At 44.7% G+C, this 18390-nt stretch overlaps 1 protein-coding gene across 4 annotated transcripts in view; it reads right to left on the minus strand.

Annotated features, from left to right (window-relative positions):
- The window catches only part of MTMR14 (myotubularin related protein 14), a 38547-nt gene that overhangs the window by 6777 nt on the left and 13380 nt on the right, over positions 1-18390 (minus strand). The window contains exons 10-18 of one of the 4 annotated variants that reach the window (XM_072128055.1): positions 18277-18343; positions 16123-16208; positions 10663-10739; positions 10509-10545; positions 8288-8361; positions 7210-7268; positions 6937-7075; positions 6673-6843; positions 1767-1922 (exon numbers count right to left, since the gene is read on the minus strand). In XM_072128055.1, coding sequence (XP_071984156.1) covers positions 1767-1922; positions 6673-6843; positions 6937-7075; positions 7210-7268; positions 8288-8361; positions 10509-10545; positions 10663-10739; positions 16123-16208; positions 18277-18343 — 866 coding nt within the window. Of the gene's footprint in view, positions 1-1766; positions 1923-6645; positions 6844-6936; positions 7076-7209; positions 7269-8287; positions 8362-10508; positions 10546-10662; positions 10740-16122; positions 16209-18276; positions 18344-18390 lie in introns of all 4 variants that reach the window. The other 3 variants (XM_072128054.1, XM_072128057.1, XM_072128056.1) reach the window with 3 other exon arrangements.

Raw genomic sequence — 18390 nt, forward strand, 5'->3', positions numbered from 1 at the left:
CTGTACATAGGGGGCAGTATTATAGTAGTTATATTCCTGTACATAGGGGGCAGTATTATAGTAGTTATATTCCTGTACATAGGGGGCAGTATTATAGTAGTTATATTCCTGTACATAGGGGGCAGTATTATAGTAGTTATATTCCTGTACATAGGGGGCAGTATTATAGTAGTTATATTCCTGTACATAGGGGGCAGTATTATAGTAGTTATATTCCTGTACATAGGGGGCAGTATTATAGTAGTTATATTCCTGTACATAGGGGGCAGTATTATAGTAGTTATATTCCTGTACATAGGGGGCAGTATTATAGCAGTTATATTCCTGTACATAGGGGGCAGTATTATAGCAGTTATATTCCTGTACATAGGGGGCAGTATTATAGCAGTTATATTCCTGTACATAGGGGGCAGTATTATAGCAGTTATATTCCTGTACATAGGGGGCAGTATTATAGCAGTTATATTCCTGTACATAGGGGGCAGTATTATAGCAGTTATATTCCTGTACATAGGGGGCAGTATTATAGCAGTTATATTCCTGTACATAGGGGGCAGTATTATAGCAGTTATATTCCTGTACATAGGGGGCAGTATTATAGCAGTTATATTCCTGTACATAGGAGGCAGTATTATAGCAGTTATATTCTTGTACATAGGAGGCAGTATTATAGCAGTTATATTCCTGTACATAGGAGGCAGTATTATAGTAGTTATATTCCTGTACATAGGAGGCAGTATTATAGTAGTTATATTCCTGTACATAGGGGGCAGTATTATAGTAGTTATATTCTTGTACATAGGGGGCAGTATTATAGTAGTTATATTCTTGTACATAGGGGGCAGTATTATAGTAGTTATATTCTTGTACATAGGGGGCAGTATTATAGTAGTTATATTCCTGTACATAGGGGGCAGTATTATAGTAGTTATATTCTTGTACATAGGGGGCAGTATTATAGTAGTTATATTCTTGTACATAGGGGGCAGTATTATAGTAGATATATTCTTGTACATAGGGGGTAGTATTATAGTAGTTATATTCCTGTACATAGGGGGCAGTATTATAGTAGTTATATTCTTGTACATAGGGGGCAGTATTATAGTAGTTATATGCTTGTACATAGGGGGCAGTATTATATTAGTTCTATTCTTGTACATAGGAGGCAGTATTATAGTAGTTATATTCTTGTACATAGGGGGCAGTATTATAGTAGTTCTATTCTTGTACATAGGGGGCAGTATTATAGTAGTTATATTCCTGTACATAGGTGGCAGTATTATAGTAGTTATATTCTTGTACATAGGGGGCAGTATTATAGTAGTTATATTCTTATACATAGGGGGCAGTATTATAGTAGTTATATTCTTGTACATAGGGGGCAGTATTATAGTAGTTATATGCTTGTACATAGGGGCAGTATTATATTAGTTACATTTGTTTCTCAGGAGCCGATGAGGAGACAATTTGGGACTGATAGAAGGGATTTAGAGTCCTGCATGTTGATGAGGCCGCAGATAAACATGAAGATACTCTCATCCATCCCATCCATTACTGGAAACAGAGAAGTCCTCTCCAAACTTACTTGTAAATCATTGGAAGGGTGTATCATACTGATGTTCTATGTACCCTATAGATACCCTATAGATGATTGATACCTGGGGCCTGAGGAACTTTCCATAGATGAACAGATACTTTCTCAATGGTAGTTACAAAGTGATGTAGAGATCAGCGGCGCCCACCACCGCCGGTCCGGATGCACTTACAGGCCACCGCTAGGTTTGTCATCTGGGAAGCTGAAGGGGAGGAAGGTGCCGGCGCTGAGGATACCATGGTCATGAACACTCCCACCCTCCGATACCATCTGCCAGCTGCCATAGTCTGTAGAGACGGAAGATCCAGGAAGGGAATGGTCCGCTGATCTGAGGCGAAGAGAGAGAAAGGGAAGACCGTGGGATGAGTGGCTTCTACTTCAAACTCAATAAAGACCTGACCCCGGCACCCTGCAGCGGTGACCGGAGAGAAGCGGCGCCCGGGAACAGGAGGGGTCATCGGTTCTCTAATCACGCGGAGCCATTGCAAAGCCAAGGTGCATGCAGAAACACCCAAAGACCCCGCAGATCACGAGGGTCTCCAAACCCAGAAAGCAGAAAACCCAACGATGCAGAAGAAGAAGGACAGACCCAAGTCCATGGCAGGATTAGTGGAGGGTTAAGATTTCGGATTTCAAGGAAAATTAGTAAAAATGTTGCATGAGATTAGTGTCATTCTTAAAAAACAAAACAAAAATTTGTTCTGTACCCCTCCCCCATGTGTGTTTCATATGATTGGTGGGCGGTTTGATCCTTGGATCAGATATACAATGGACTGAAACAGAAGGCTCCAGCCTCTGTATAGTGGCCGCACTAGGGAACTGCAGCTCACATTACATTTACTTGGCTATAAATGCTGTTTAAAGGGAACCCGTCATCACATTTTCCACATATACAGCTAGTGACAGGTTCCTATAGAGTCCTATAAACTAATGGAGCCATTTATTTTAGCTAAAAATGGTTTCCCTTACATCCCCACAAAATAAACTTTGTTATCTTACCTGGCCTTCAGTAAGATGGAGTAGCAAGTTCGAGGGGGCGTGTCCTGCTCAGCTGAGCCCAGTAGCTCTGCCCCATGCCTCCTCACCATTCAGCACTTCATGCCATGTGACCAGGGTGATGTCATCCAATGTCCTTTACCAACCAACATTTGCAAAATCTACCCCATGTATGTATCTGATCACATGAAATCACAGCATGACATCACCCTAGTCACATGACATGCATTGCTGAATGGTGAGGCGACATGGGGAGGAGCCACTGACTCGAGAACGCCCCTACAACTCACTGCTAGATCCGGATGTTTGTCAGGTACCTCAAAGAAGGGTGTTATTTAGTTAATAGCGCTCTGTAGGAACCGGTCACTAGCTGTATATGTGAAAATGGTGGTGACCCCCCTTGCCCCCCAGGATCACATATTCTGAGGATAGGTCTTCAGTATGAATAGTAGGAAAGTTTGAAAACCACCTTCAATGGGTGTTCAACCTCTGATCAGTGTAGGGAGCCATGGCTGGCAATACATTTCTACTGCAGCGACCACTAGAGGGGAAATATGGAATTACACACCAGTTATTAAAAATGGAAAAGGTGACTATATGTAATGTGGAGGGGTCAGAGCAGCTGCTCCCACTTGTAGATGAGGGTCCCAGTAAATGGGGAGTCATAAACCTAATAGCTGCCTATAAGGTGAAGTCTTGGGGTGATATGTGTATTAGTAAGGACACTCGTTCATCGCTCCTTACATGCAGATTTGGACCAAGCCCGGTCCAGTGCAAGGTGCTAAAAGCCAAAGTCAGCACAGATCGTGATGCCAGGCCCTATGGTCAGGACACATGGCCCTTTATCCAGAAGGTCAGAGAGAGGGGGGAGGGAGCTGGAGAATCTGCTAGAAGAGGAGGGAAATCATACGACCATGGAAAAGGAACTACCGTATTTTTCGGACTATAAGGCGCACAAAAAATCCTTTTAGATTTTCTCAGAAATGAAAGGTGCGCCTTATAGTCCAGTGCGCCTTATATATGTACCGTACTTACAGACAACAGCTGCCTTGAACTGTGCACAGGTCTGCCACCTGCTGGTCATTCATCCTTATAGTCAGGTGAGTCTTATATATGAACCTAGACATTTTAGCAGCCATTTTTTGATGGTGCGCCTTATAATCCAGTGCACCTTATAGTCCGAAAAATACCATAAATTTGCACAATTTTAGGTATTTTTTTCTGAAAACGCTAATTGGGTGGAACTTCGCCTGCAGCTCCTTCTCCTCTCTCACAGCATCCAATCCTGCAGCTACATCCCCCTCCTCCCCCATCTACAAGCCTTCTAGTACTCAAGATTAATTTTTGGGCGATTAAGGTTTTCACATCTGCAAACAGGGAAGATCTCATAAAAGGCATAAAAAGGTTTCCCTTAATTTTTTTTTTTTAACATGTGACTATGGGACACAAATAACATTTTTGGTTAATTTTCCCTTCTCTATGGTTTCTGTAAAGTTACATTTTCCCTCCAAATAAGACATAGGATGGTCAGATATCGCTCACCTGCAGCTCTTGCTCCCCTCTCACAGCATACAGCCTTGCACACACTGACAGACAATGAGATCCTGCAGCTGCATCCCCCTCCTCCTCCTCTACAATTTTACTAGGTTACAATTTTGCTTAGAATTTGGGGTGACTAAGAAAGTAACCAAGTCTGCATGCAGGGAAAGAAGCGCTGGGAGGCGAGGAAGGTGCCACTTTATGATAATAATACACATTTTAGATTTTAGTACATTTTCTACATTTAAGTCATATTTTAATATGTAATATCTTAATATATTGTATTATAGTTTTATATTCTATGTATTACTTACAATATAGGCTTTAAAAATTGGGGCAGATTTACTTACCCGGTCCATTCGCGATCCAGCGGCGCGTTCTCTGCGCTGGATTCGGGTTCGGCCGGGATTTATTAAGGCAGTTCCTCCAACGTCCACCAGGTGGCGCTGCTGCGCTGAAGTTCCCTGGAACGCACTGGAGTTCAGCGGCACGGGCTGAGTGAAGGTAAGTGCAAGCTCCACGACACATTTTTTGTTTTAAATGCGGCGGTTTTTCCGAATCCGTCGGGTTTTCGTTCGGCCACGCCCCCCCCCCCCGATTTCCGTCGCGTGCATGCCAGCGCCGATGTGCCACAATCCGATCGCGTGCGCCAAAATCCCGGGGCAATTCAGGGGAAATCGGCGCAAATCGGAAATATCGGCGCAAATCGCGTAATGCGTCGGGAAAACGCGAATCGGGCCCTTAGTAAATGAGCCCCATTATGTCTTACATAATCATGGAAAATTCTAGAAAACCCTGAGGCTATAAATTTAATACAATAAAAATTTTGTAATTTTGTAAAAAAATTTCCTAAAAATATGCACATTATACCAAGACACAATGTAGATTTTTTTTTTTTATCTGGTGTTGATGCAGCTGATCCCGATTTCCGTCTAATATCGCGGCATAATATCCGTATGAAATGAGGTCAGGCTTCAGCCGTCTGTGTTAGCATCGCGCTAATCTGGGAATAGGGAACGTTCGGAGAGAGCTGCAGCCAGGGCTTCATAACCCACCGCACCTGCTAGGACTAAAACACATGCCAATTCGCTGCTCCCCCCCCCCTCCCCGCGCTGGCGCCGCAGGATCGCCACTGGGGAACGCAGCGCAATGTTATGTTGTGAGAGATGGAAATACAAAAAAACTAACGGGCCGGAAAATCAGGATCCAGCGTCAGACAGCTGCGGGTTCAGGCTGTAGTATAAGCCGTAGTATGAACATGTGCTCCGGTAATGATGGGTTATGTAAGCAGATTACAGGCCGACCTCCGCCGCACCGCGCTGGCTGGAAACGGAAATCCGTGAAAATTAATGAAAAGTCTGGAATGGGGTAAAAACTGAGGTTCTGATCCATCTACCAAAACTCAGAGGTTATAAGACCAACAGCAGCTGCAAAATAGACCTGCATCTACAAGTCTGCGGGAAACCGTCAACAAGGAGGCAGACACAATCCAGCACGGATCAGCATGGATTCTGTAAGGAGGGAAAGGGTTAAGTTTTGTTACAAGACCTCCGGATACACCAGTGACCCCCAGATCTACACAAAGAAGGACGATACGGAATCATAATAGGGACTCCGTTATTACACGCTGCAACATATCGTCACAAGAAGCTCCAGGTAGTGCAGCCTCAGGCTTGGGGTTTGTAATTTGCTGTCATAGGACAATATATACATATATTTTATAAAAAATTATTTCCAGTTGTTCCTCTCGGGAAGGTTCTGAGCTTAGTCAACCCCCTTATAGCTCTTTTCTGACTTTCCCCCGCAGAAGTCTTATCACTCGCTCCGCTATGTACATCAGAGGTTCTGCTCCTATCCTGACAAGCAGGCCAAGAACCTATTCCTATAGGCTCCCTGCAGAGTACAGAGGATCCTGGCTGTGGAGAGAGAGTGACTGAGCATGTGCGACCACCCGCAATAAGCTTGACAGGTGGACGTACTGTACTACTGTGAACACCAGGTGGCACCATACTATTAAATGTCATAAATCTGGAAGTCGATTTGGAACAGCATAAAGAAAAAAGTGACAAGAACCAAGTAATAAAGTGGACGGGATGCGCACCCCTAATATACAGTAAAAATTTACACAAGCTGTAAATCAGATGCACTAAGCCAAATAATGGAAAACAGAGGAGAATACCCCCTTCACCAATGGATGATTCCATCTGAGGGGTATGGAATATCATAGAGGTAGGTGGTACCACCGCTGGAAAAAGGGTTGAGGGAACCCCCCAGTCGCTGAGAATAGAGAGGTGGTGTCTATCCAAGTGTACGGGAAACAGACTGTAGTCTAGGTGCTGCGCCCCCTGCTGGGACCACCAGAAGCTACTGCTTAAATATGATGGGTCAGGATTATGGTCTCAAATTCCATGTTTTACTTGTGCTGATGCCCCCCCCCCCCCCCCCCTTACACCTATGGATTATTACTGTTACAATCAGTCACATGCACAATGTATAAGTGTGGTAGTTACACGTACATAGGAACGCCTCGCCACGTGTCCCACCTGCGCTGTGGTACCTCCAGGGGGCTACTCCCCGGCCTAAGGAAGACGTCCGAATGGTTGGAGGAGGAGGAGCTTGAGGATCTGGCTTCGGATCCTGATGGCTGGAGCAGATGGTCCTCGGACGCCCGGTTCCAGACCGCCATCTGCGGGGAGGGGGTATGAGTCTTCTTCCTGGTACGGGGGATGAAGAGGAAGATGAAGAAACCGTTCTTAGATTGTGGAGTCTTTAAATGTCACTTCTGCCCCATCATCTCTAACCCTTACCAGACGGCGTGGCTCTGTGAGCCAAAATTTATCAGGTCGACGCCGTCACAGTGTGCGTTTCCGAAGGCACTGGGCGAATCTTCAGTGATAACAGAGAAGTCGCTGCTCAGACTGGTGGGGCTGCCCCGATCACGAGGTTCTGGCAAAAAAAAAACACAAGAAAAAATTATTTTTATAACTTTATTCTAATTAATTTAAATATTATTTAGAAGTAAAATATTTAGAACAAAAAGCGGAAACATGTAAAACATCAACGAAACATATGGTACCTACTCAACGCACAGAAATCTTCTAACGTCAAACCAGGATCTCGTGGCTGAGAGCTTTTCCGCCTGCAAGACAGAAAGATCATTACACCCATCATTCACCGGATGAGGCCGCACTACTCCCAGCAGCGCGACAGACATGAACGTGTCCTGTATTATACAACCCACTGATGTGAAATGGCACTGGGTCATAGTCATGGAAAATGGATCTCTGTATTCACGGCGGAACCATCTGTCTAGGGGGTCCATCTCGGAACCGTCTGTCTAGGGGGTCCATCTCGGAACCGTCTGTCTAGGGGGTCCATCTCGGAACCGTCTGTCTAGGGGGTCCATCTCGGAACCGTCTGTCTAGGGGGTCCATCTCGGAACCGTCTGTCTAGGGGGTCCATCTCGGAACCGTCTGTCTAGGGGGTCCATCTCGGAACCGTCTGTCTAGGGGGTCCATCTCGGAACCGTCTGTCTAGGGGGTCCATCTCGGAACCGTCTGTCTAGGGGGTCCATCTCGGAACCGTCTGTCTAGGGGGTCCATCTCGGAACCGTCTGTCTAGGGGGTCCATCTCGGAACCGTCTGTCTAGGGGGTCCATCTCGGAACCGTCTGTCTAGGGGGTCCATCTCGGAACCGTCTGTCTAGGGGGTCCATCTCGGAACCGTCTGTCTAGGGGGTCCATCTCGGAACCGTCTGTCTAGGGGGTCCATCTCGGAACCGTCTGTCTAGGGGGTCCATCTCGGAACCGTCTGTCTAGGGGGTCCTTCTCGGAACCGTCTGTCTAGGGGGTCCTTCTCGGAACCGTCTGTCTAGGGGGTCCATCTCGGAACCATCAATCCATTTGTGTAACTATCCGTTTTTCCAATCTATGGATGCATCTCAGCCATATGTTAGATACCCAGGTATCACCTATATATCATCTATCTCCACTGTCTCCGTGCACACCTCCATGTGAGGCAGGTCCCAGACTGGGAGCATTTCCAGCAGAGAATATATTAAACAATCTGGGTCAGGACACTGGAGGTTTGGCGGCCTCCATCGATATCCGCTAATGAGGTCAGCGGCTTCCTCCCTTCCCGTTACAGGCGCCAGGCTTACCGCGCTTTCCTCCCCGACGAGGAGAACTCGTCCGAAGTGATGTGCTTCAGAAAATTGAAGCAGAAGAAGAATATCTGGAAGGAGGAGGAAGACGGAGCAGTCATTAAAAGTGAGAAATATTAAGAAATAAAATAATAATAGACAACAATACAAGTACTTAAAGGGGGATTCCATAGGATAAGACATTGGTATGGAATCAGACCGGTGAGAAGATTGAAGGGGCCTCGGTGCTGGATGCATTGCAATGCAATAAGCATTTCGGTGCCCTATGGGCTTGGCCAGGGACTCCAGTGCACCCGCTCATGACCAAATTTCATCACCCACCCCTTCCAAATGAGCCATGATTGACCAAGTGCCTTCCACCTGTGGGTGCACCGGACCTTGTGGGCACAGCCATGGTGCCCCGACATGCTCTTTGCCCCTTATATATCATCTTCCACTTTAACAGAGCCGGACCTGGCCAAGCTGAACGACACTGCCCTATGGGGAACCAGAAGCGTTGCCTTACAATACCTCCAGCAGGGGGTGCCAGTGTGTTACTAGTGTAGGAGGAACTACAACCCCCAACCTGCTCTTCTCTTGGCCTGGTCTTACACTCCTACAGAAACCACCAGCCGCTCCCCGCTCGCGGTCTGATCGCGGATCGTGTTTACGTCTATGATCAAAAGAACTAAAAAACACAGAGACAAGAAAAAAAGAAGGAGAACTCCGGAGACAACGACTGAGGCCTCGCAGGCAGACGCCGCTCTGACGCATCTCATTAGACTGAGTAGGGAACGTGCAGTGTCTGGGAGGCGTATAGGAAGCCGCCAGTCCCGAGCGTCGCCTTTTATCGTACTCCGTGTAATTAAAATGAGAAACGCGAATCCACTAAAGCGATAATGTAAAAACACGAGCAGCACCGCCCAGGACCGAGAGATTATCAGCAGAACTGAACTCATTGGGGCACATTTACTTACCCGGCTGCTGGAGTTCCCTTGTGCGACAATCATGCCCTGTGCCCGATTCACTAAGATCGTGCGCCCGATATCCTGCATGTGTCGGTTCCCCGCTCAGGTCCGCAGGAGTTCCCCATCTTCTTCCTGGTGCATGCAAGTGCATTGTCTTGCGACACAATTTGAATGTTAAATCCCGCGCTCCGTCCGTATCAGTTGGATCGCCCGAAAGCACCCCCCCGATTTCTGTCGCATGAAAGCTGCGCCGCAATCCGATTGTGTGCGACAATCCCAGCGCAGACCCCTGTTAAATACCTGTCACAGCCGTGTGAACCCCAAAAATGGCGAAAAGCGCGATCCGCAACCTTAGTAAATGAGCCCCAGTGGGGCTCCCCAATGGGATTTTCATATCCAATGTACTGGGGCAATGCATCATGGGAAATATCTGCAAAATATCACCACCCACAGGGGACAGCCCTGTAACGTCTGCAATCAAGAAACCCGAAGCGATATTTGGGTCCAACTACCGGAGCTATCATTGTCCAATCCGTGTGAGGGAGGAGAAGGGGGGGGGGGTTGGGGATCAGTATTACGAAACTCGTCAATGATCACAGTACCCAAACCCCCACTGATTAGATGCCGATGTGATACGTTTAGTGATGCAATAGTTAAAGGTCCCCTCATTATGATCTCTCTTCCATAGGAGAAGAACCAGGATAATGGGGGGGGGGGGGGGAGGGGTCCCCAGAGGTGAGGAGAACCGGTGTCGCTCCTTACAATGAATGGGAGAACCTCCGACCCCTTCTCACCCCCAGCAATGGGACACTTACATTGTGGATATAAGAGTGTCTCTCTAGCTGTAGAACTACTACTCCCAGCATGCTCTGGCAAATGTGCGGGTATCCCAGGGACAGGCTCACAGAGTTTATTATAGCTTATATATGATGAGACTCTTGTCAACCTCTAAATCAGATTTTAAAAAAAAACCCCTGTGTATGTTAGTAGCAGCAGAACTGTGAGAGAAGCTTCCTTTGTGAGGCTTCTGGTTGTATACTACAGCAGTCACTCAGCAGAAGGCGAGGGGTTACGGAGCAGCTCAATGCTTGGAGAAGATAAAATCGTGCAAAATATAGATCCATATTTCACAGTCCTGCTGCTACTAACAACACACACAAAGGTCTGTTTACACGTCTCTCCAGGGACAGTACCCTACAATGGCTGCAGTTTACATGGAGACACCTGCTGATGGGTTCCCTTTGACACACAGAACAATATGAGGGTCTTACCTCTTCACCCTTACTGAGACGATCGACCAACATGTGTCTGAAAGGAGCAAGAGACGCGATGAGAGCAAGAAGAGATCTCATATCTATAGGGGGCACATAGGGAGCAGTACCATAGCGCCACCAAGTGGTATCTGCATAGACAAATGAGACTTACCCAAAGAGATACCAATCATAAGCCACCGTCAGGTACAGGATCTCAGCCGGGTCCAGTGTGTTGTGGACCATCCCATCCTGTAAGAGCAATGATCAGTGCGGTCAGTGAGGAAAGTGCACATATCTGGGAGATATCAACCCCCATAGGAGGATTCGGACACAGATCTACCCCCAGCAAATAAGTAGAAAAGAATAGACAAAAATAACAGTAATGTCTATCACCCTCTTCCACAAAGAAGAAATTAAATCATGAAGAAAGCAAAGATATTAGAATCACATCTTCCTTCAACCACCACTAGGGGGAGTAGAAGAGGTAAATGCATACAGGATGTACACAATAGTAAATCCGTATGCAACAGCTCCCTCTAGTGTCCACAGGGAACACAACTCACTGGCAGTTTTGACTATGCAGACCCCAATCAGTGTTGTGTATGGTCCCTGGAGATAAATTTGATACATTGTAATAATACAATAAACATTAGGTTTTAAATATTTCAATAAATTCTATATTGTATTACATTTACTAATTAATTTTATATATTTTTTTCTAAATAGTTTTGTTATATAAAAATAACTCAAATTGTTCAATTCAATAATAATCATTCTAGTAACAAGAAGAAGAAAATGTATAATAATAATAATAATATAATTAGTTTTGTTATATAATAATAATATTATATAACAAAACTAATTTTATTATTATTATACATTTTATATATATTTTCATAAACCGCACCAGCGCCCCCCCATTGGGCTGAGTGGTATTGCAGGATACAGACCATTACACTAGTTTGTTGTACTGGGTCTTAAAGGGGTGTTTTGATCTTGAATAGTGATTGCATATCCCCAGCAGTCATGATCTCCGGGACTGATCCGTCACTAAAAGTAAAGGGCACAGGTTGGGGCACAACCAGGCCGAGGTGCTGCAAAGCGGTGACAAACTGGATGCTACATCTTTACCATAAGGTTTAACCACGGGTATCCGTATCGTTCATTAAAGGGGTTGTCCAAGGTTTGAAAAACAAGGCTGCTTTCTTTACAAATCAGCGCCACACCAGGGCACAGGTAGTGAGCGGTATTGCAACCAAGCTTAATTTATTTCTAATTAGCAGTGCTGCAATACCGGCCCCGACCATGGACAGGTGTGGCGCAGTCATGTTTTTCAAACCTAGTACAACCCCTTTAACCCACCTTGTTAAAGGGATGACCTATAATTAAAGAGTGAGTGGGAAGTAGTAGGGCAGATCTTCTCCTGTAATATTCTCATTACGAGAAGCAGCGATCCCGTATAAAGTGGTATTTGGCGAGTTCACAGCTGGCGTTTGCTTCTCATTTTTGTCTTGGTGTTGGGGGTACAAGGCGGCGGAGTGGCGCAGCGGGCGCAATGTGCAGGATCTCAGCAGGACGGGAGCTCATTACATGCATCAGCACCGCCGAGACGAGCGACGGAGAGCGGCAGAGACGTTCACCGCCAGCTGTGAGCGAGACTGCGAGAAAGACGCTGCGGTACACGTAGTTAACTTCAACTACAGCGACAAACCTCTAATACAACATCAGATTTTCAGACTGACACCGAGACTGAAAGAAAATCTACTATCAAAATCCATCAGAAGAGACACTTACTCATAGATCCAGGCACCGGGACTATGGGAATCTTCTTATATTTGTTATCCATGGCCTCCTCCCTTTTAAAATCAACAATTAAATTAAGCTAATGAGTCAGAGGGGGTCTGGCAGTATTATCAGAGTCCCTGCATATTGCAGCTTCACAGGCTGTTACACTGCCCCCTTGCTGGGGAAGTGCTCCTGCACAGTGTAACAGCCTTTGATGCTACAGCATAAAGTGGCTCGGCTCTGGCAATGCCTCCCAGAGCCTTTGTATCTCATTACCATAATTTTAGAAGATGATTTTAGATAGATGGAGGCCATGGATAACAAATTTTAGAAGATACTACAGTCACGGTGCCGGGATCTATGAGTAAGTGTCCCTGGTTTATCAGGATGGATTTTCATCGTAAATTTCCTTTAACCCCTTAAGGCCGCAGCCATTTTGCAGGTTAAGGCTCAGCCCGATTTTTTGGATTCTGACTTGCTTCGCTTTATATGGTTATAACTTTTGAACACTGTTACTTATCAAAACGATTCTGAGATTGTTTTTTCCCCACATGTTGTACTTCATTTTAGTGGTAAATTTTGGCAGATAAGTTTTGCGTTTATTTACAAAAAAAAGAAAATATGATGAATTTTTAGAAAAATTTGCCATTTTCGAAATTCTAAATCATCACGTTTTCAGGCAGATAGATTTACCAGCTAAATAAGTTGCTGAATAACATTTCCCATTTGTCTACTTTACATTTTCATAATTTCTGAAATATCTGGATAATTTATTTTGACGTCACGCGGCTTACAAATAGAATATCGCTTTTCCGGATTTTCAGAATTGACTATTTTGGGGATAAATACAGTTTTGAATGAAATTTTACATATTTAGCATCAAAACCCCCTATATAACCAACCCATTTTCAAATCTGCACCCCTCAAGCTATCAGAAACAGCTTTTACGAAGATTGTTAACCCCTTGAGATCTTCATAGTAATTGAATCAAAATGGAGGTGAAATTTAGAATGGTCATATTGTTCCCTTATACGTTCATTTAGCACCAAAATTTACACATTTCCAAAATATAAAAAGAGAAAACCCACCATACAATTTGTTCTGCAATTTCTCCTGAGTACAAAGACCCCCCACATGTGGCCGTTACTTGTTTTATGGGGGCACAGCGAGGCGCAGAAGGGAAGGAGGGCACTGCAGCTGCCAGGATTTTAGTTTCCTCATTGGCCCCTTTTGAAGGCTATAAAATTTTCGCTTTTGCGCTATTTGGGCCATGTGACGGCATTTTTTTTGCGGGATGAGATGCTTTTTCCATTGTTACCATTTTGGGGTTGGTATCACCTATTGTTGAAAATTTAGGAACTTTTTTTGAGGGCAGGAGTAGAAAAGCATCAATTCTGTACTGGATTTTTGACTTTTTTTTTTTTGGTGTTCACCGTATAGCCTAATAATCATGTTATCTTTATTCTATGGGTTGATACGATTACGGGGATACCAGACATGAATATATTTTCTTACGTTTTACTAAATTTGTCAAACAAAACCCTAATGTGGGGAAAAATCTATAATTTTTGTATTGCCATCTTCCAAGTGGCATAACTTTGTTACGTTTTTGGCTACGGAGCTGGTTGATGGCTTGTTTTTTGCGGGACATGTTGTACTTTGCACCAGTATCATGTCTGAGTACATATGGTTTTTTGGTCGCATTTTATATCATTTTTTGTGGAATTGAAAAGGTAAAAATCATAATTTTTGGAGGGTTTATAACAGTTTTTTTTTACGGCGTTTATCGTGGGGGTTCAATAATGATTTACTTTTATTCTACGGGTTGTTACGGACGCGGTGATACTATATATGTGGGGTTTGTGTTATGATTTAGACTTTTTTTTTGAGTTATATGTCTTTTTATATGTTTTGGGGGTTTGGGGCATTTTTAGTGATTTATGACTTTATTTTTTTATTGAATAACTTTTTTTTTTACTTTTTCACTTTTATACCATGGGATATGAACAAGCAATCTTCTGATTGCTTCTTCATGATAATATTCTGCAATACTCATGTATTGCAGAGTATTATCAGTGTCAGCCTATGCACTTGCATAGGCTGGCACTGTGCCAGTAAGATGACGTCACAGACGCCATCTTACTGGCAATTCTTGCTAGTAACTCTGGGGTCCAGATCGGACCCCAGAGTTACTATAGCAACGATCGGCGCCCCCCGAAAACGGTTCGGGGGGGCCGATCGTGGGGGAAAGACCCCCCAGATACTTGTTAGATGCCGCGGTCGCGCTGACCGCGGCATCTAACGGGTTAAGCACCCGCGATCGGAGACAACTCCGATCGCGGGTGTTACACTGGGGTGCCGGCTATTAGTTACAGCCGGCACCCCGTGTTTCCCGATGCCGGTTCGGCTCTGATCCAGAGCCGAGCCGGCATAGGAGCCGTGGCGGATATATCCGCCACTGAGCGCTAAGTCACTGCGCTCCGTGGCGGATATATCCGCCGCGGAGCGTGAAGGGGTTAAAGGAAACCTACCATTTGATTTGATGCATTATAAAGCAAACATACCTTGAGACTGCTGTAGCTACACTGATGCAGGATCATATCTTGGTTAATCCCTGAGCTGAGTGGTGTGGCTGATAAAACAGATATAACATTATGATAATGAAGCTCTGTCGCTTCTATCTCTGCTCTGGTGCTTGCTTTCCCGCTTCTCATAGCAGGAGAGTTTCTCTCTGATTGCATCATCATCTCCTGCAGTTTTCTTCCTACCAGGCAGAATAATCAATTGCTGAACCATCCCCCAGCTGCTGTAGATGAGTGATCCAGCTCAGGTTGATTAGTGCTCGACTAGTCATACTTTACTTAGCAGCCAATTGTAATTTCAAGCTCCCGTGTGTAATGTGTTACATGCTGACCCAGCTTTCCCAAGGTTCTGAATGTTAGAATTGTTTTTTCAGCAGAACCACTCAGCTCAGGGATTAACCAAGATATGATCCTGCATCAGTGTAGCTACAGCATTCTCAAGGTATGTTTGCTTTATAATGCATCAAATCAAAGGTAGGTTTCCTTTAAGACTAGGTTGTACTCTTATAGGGAACCTATAAGCTACTACTATTTCATTAAACTCCCTGCCCCTTTAGGTGGGGTATTAAATGTCCTTTCTAAAATTCCCTCTTAAGTAAATTCTCTGCCGTTTACTCATGAAAAAAAAATCTCCTTTAAAGTCATGTGACAATGAGCAGAGAAGAGTCATATTTTACCTGAGATGAGTTTCAGTTTAGAGGCAGGAGAGGGAGCATTATTTTAGATGCCTATACTTTGAGCTTTACAACAGCTAGAACCATGGTCCTGGTATTGTATTAAATAAGATCATTTCATCTTTTAAATTGCATATGGATTGTAGGGACCTTAAAAACAAAAAATCTAATTGAGATTTCAAGGGCTCGATAAAAATCCAATTCCATACTTTCTGTTTAACTTCCTGTGTCTCAGGTTCTGTACCACACAGAACCACAAGACCAATACCATGGTACCAAGTACCTTCAAGCCCGGTATATGAGCATCTTGAAACAATGCCACTCCTCCAACCTTGACTCATCTCAGGCAAAGAAGAGTCAAGATGAGAGGCTGGAATCTGATCAGACATTTCAGATGTCCATATCTGGTATCAAAAATGCACAAAAATACCTTTTGGTCTAAGAATTACAGATGAGCAGAGCTGTAGTTTCATTTTGGGTTCAACCTCCTCATCTCCATTGAGCAACACTCAAAACCCAGAACACTAAACCATAATACAAACACTACTCATCCTGCAAAAAACAAGACCTCACATGGTTAGATGTACTCACCGCCCACAGCGAGAGCCTCAGGAGGGAGATGAAGAGCGGTGTGCGATCCCAGCCCGATATACAGTGCACCAGCAAGCCGCTGTTATCTGCAGGGGGGAAGGAAACCCTGTACGTCAGCATCGTATAGACATCACGCTGACATCACAATGGTCTATGGAGGACGCGGTCACATGATGCTCCATCACTAGAAGCCCAGAGAACGCCAGCGTGGAAACTAGACAACCATGAAACATTGTACGTATTCTTACTAGAAACAGCGCCCCCCCTGTCTGCAGGATGTGTGTGGTATTACAACTCCACTGATTTCATCTGAGTAGAATTACGACACTAGAAACATCTATATCTGGATAGATGTCTCGTCTGCTCCTTCCCTTACGTTTTGCTTGGCACAAAATCTGGGAAATTAAAGTCCGTCCGTCCCCCCCAGGAGTAAGGTTTCAGGTTTAGTCGTGTGTGAGTGCTAGTCCTGAGTCTGAGTGTAAGAGTGTAATTTTACAGGAAGATCCTACGAAACCTCTTAGCAACATAGGAAGGGATTCAATGTGAATCCTTGAAAATTTGGGGGATTTTTGGAAATTCTACGAACCTCTACAGCATCAAATAGAAGCCGATCCAACAGCTACAGTACAAGGACAGGTCGTGGTAAGCACAAAACCTTCACAGACCTTGCAGACTGCAGCCAGAGTTATGTATGGTCCACTATGCATGTAATTAGTAGCAGCAGGACTGTGAAATATGGATGTATATTCCAGGATTGTAGAGGTCCTCACACTGCTGTGCTCTTAGCGCTGTACAGCCAGTGTGAGGTATGTTCACTGGAGAGGTATTATCGGGCCTCGTGTATGTTGTTAGTAGAAGCAGGGCTGTGATATATGGCTTTATATTCCAGGGTTGTATTGGGGTGTGCCCTCACACTGCTGTGCTCTTAGCTCTGTGCAGCCAGTGTGAGGTATTGTCCCTGGAGAGATGTGTAATCAGACCTCTGTGTATGTTGTTAGTAGAAGCAGAACTGTGATATACGGATTTATATTCCAGGTTTGTATTGGGACGGGCCCTCACACTCCTGTGCTCTTAGCTCTGTGCAGCCAGTGTTAGGTAATACCCATCACAATTAAGCCCCTATACTAAACTAAACTTATTTAGCCAACAGAAGTACATAGGACACAGAGGTCTTCCAACAAATACAGCAGATCAAATTCATTTAAAAAAGCTTTATTAGTCAATATACACAAAGCCACTAATAATATAATAACAAAAATATTTAAAATAAATATATAAACGCATGCATCTAAAACCAAATAGAACAGACATGTGGTGGTGACCGCCCTGCACATAATACAATGGCCACAAGTAACAATATCACAAAGCAACAACTAGTCAGTGACTGTAGGAAATCCAGGGCGTTGCATATTGATCAATCAGAGTGAGGGTCTTCAGAGACAACCAGAGTGGGGGGCTTCAGAGACAACCAGAGTGAGGGGGCTTCAGAGACAACCAGAGTGAGGGGGCTTCAGAGACAACCAGAGTGAGGGGGCTTCAGAGACAACCAGAGTGAGGGGGCTTCAGAGACAACCAGAGTGAGGGGGCTTCAGAGACAACCAGAGTGAGGGGGCTTCAGAGACAACCAGAGTGAGGGGGCTTCAGAGACAACCAGAGTGAGGGGCTTCAGAGAGCACCACAGCGCCCCCCTGAGGAAGCAACAGGGAAGCACCATGGATTTTCTACAGTCACTGACTAGTTGTTGCTTTGTGATATTGTTACTAGTGGCCATTGTATTATGTGCAGGGCGGTCACCACCACATGTCTGTTCTGTATGGTTTTAGATGCGTTTATATATTTGTTTTTTATATATTTTTTTTAATATTACTGATGGCCTTCGTGTACATTGAGTAATAAAGCTTTTTTTAAATTCATTTGATACTAAGTATTTTTTGGAAGACATCTGTGTCCTATGTACTTCAGTTGGTATGGATCTTGTTAGGTCTGATTACACATCTCTCCAGGGACAATACTACGGCGCTCTTACAGCAGCCCCTACAGCTCCTCCCCTATTGGCTGCTGTTGGGAGGGGCTGCGGAACAGCTCAGAGCAAAGGGCACAGCAGTGTGAGGACACATCCTTCGGAAGTATAGGGTTCGGAGTGGGGGCTCTTACCATCCCCGTTGATGATGTGAATGAGGAGCCTCAGGTAATTCTGCGTCTGCTTTACCAGGTCCCAGCTCTGCAACAAAAAAGAAAAAAGGAGAAAACGTGTTATTGTCTGGGATA

This window comes from Engystomops pustulosus, chromosome 10, assembly GCF_040894005.1.
Source record: "Engystomops pustulosus chromosome 10, aEngPut4.maternal, whole genome shotgun sequence".
NCBI classification, from domain to species: Eukaryota; Metazoa; Chordata; class Amphibia; order Anura; family Leptodactylidae; genus Engystomops; species Engystomops pustulosus.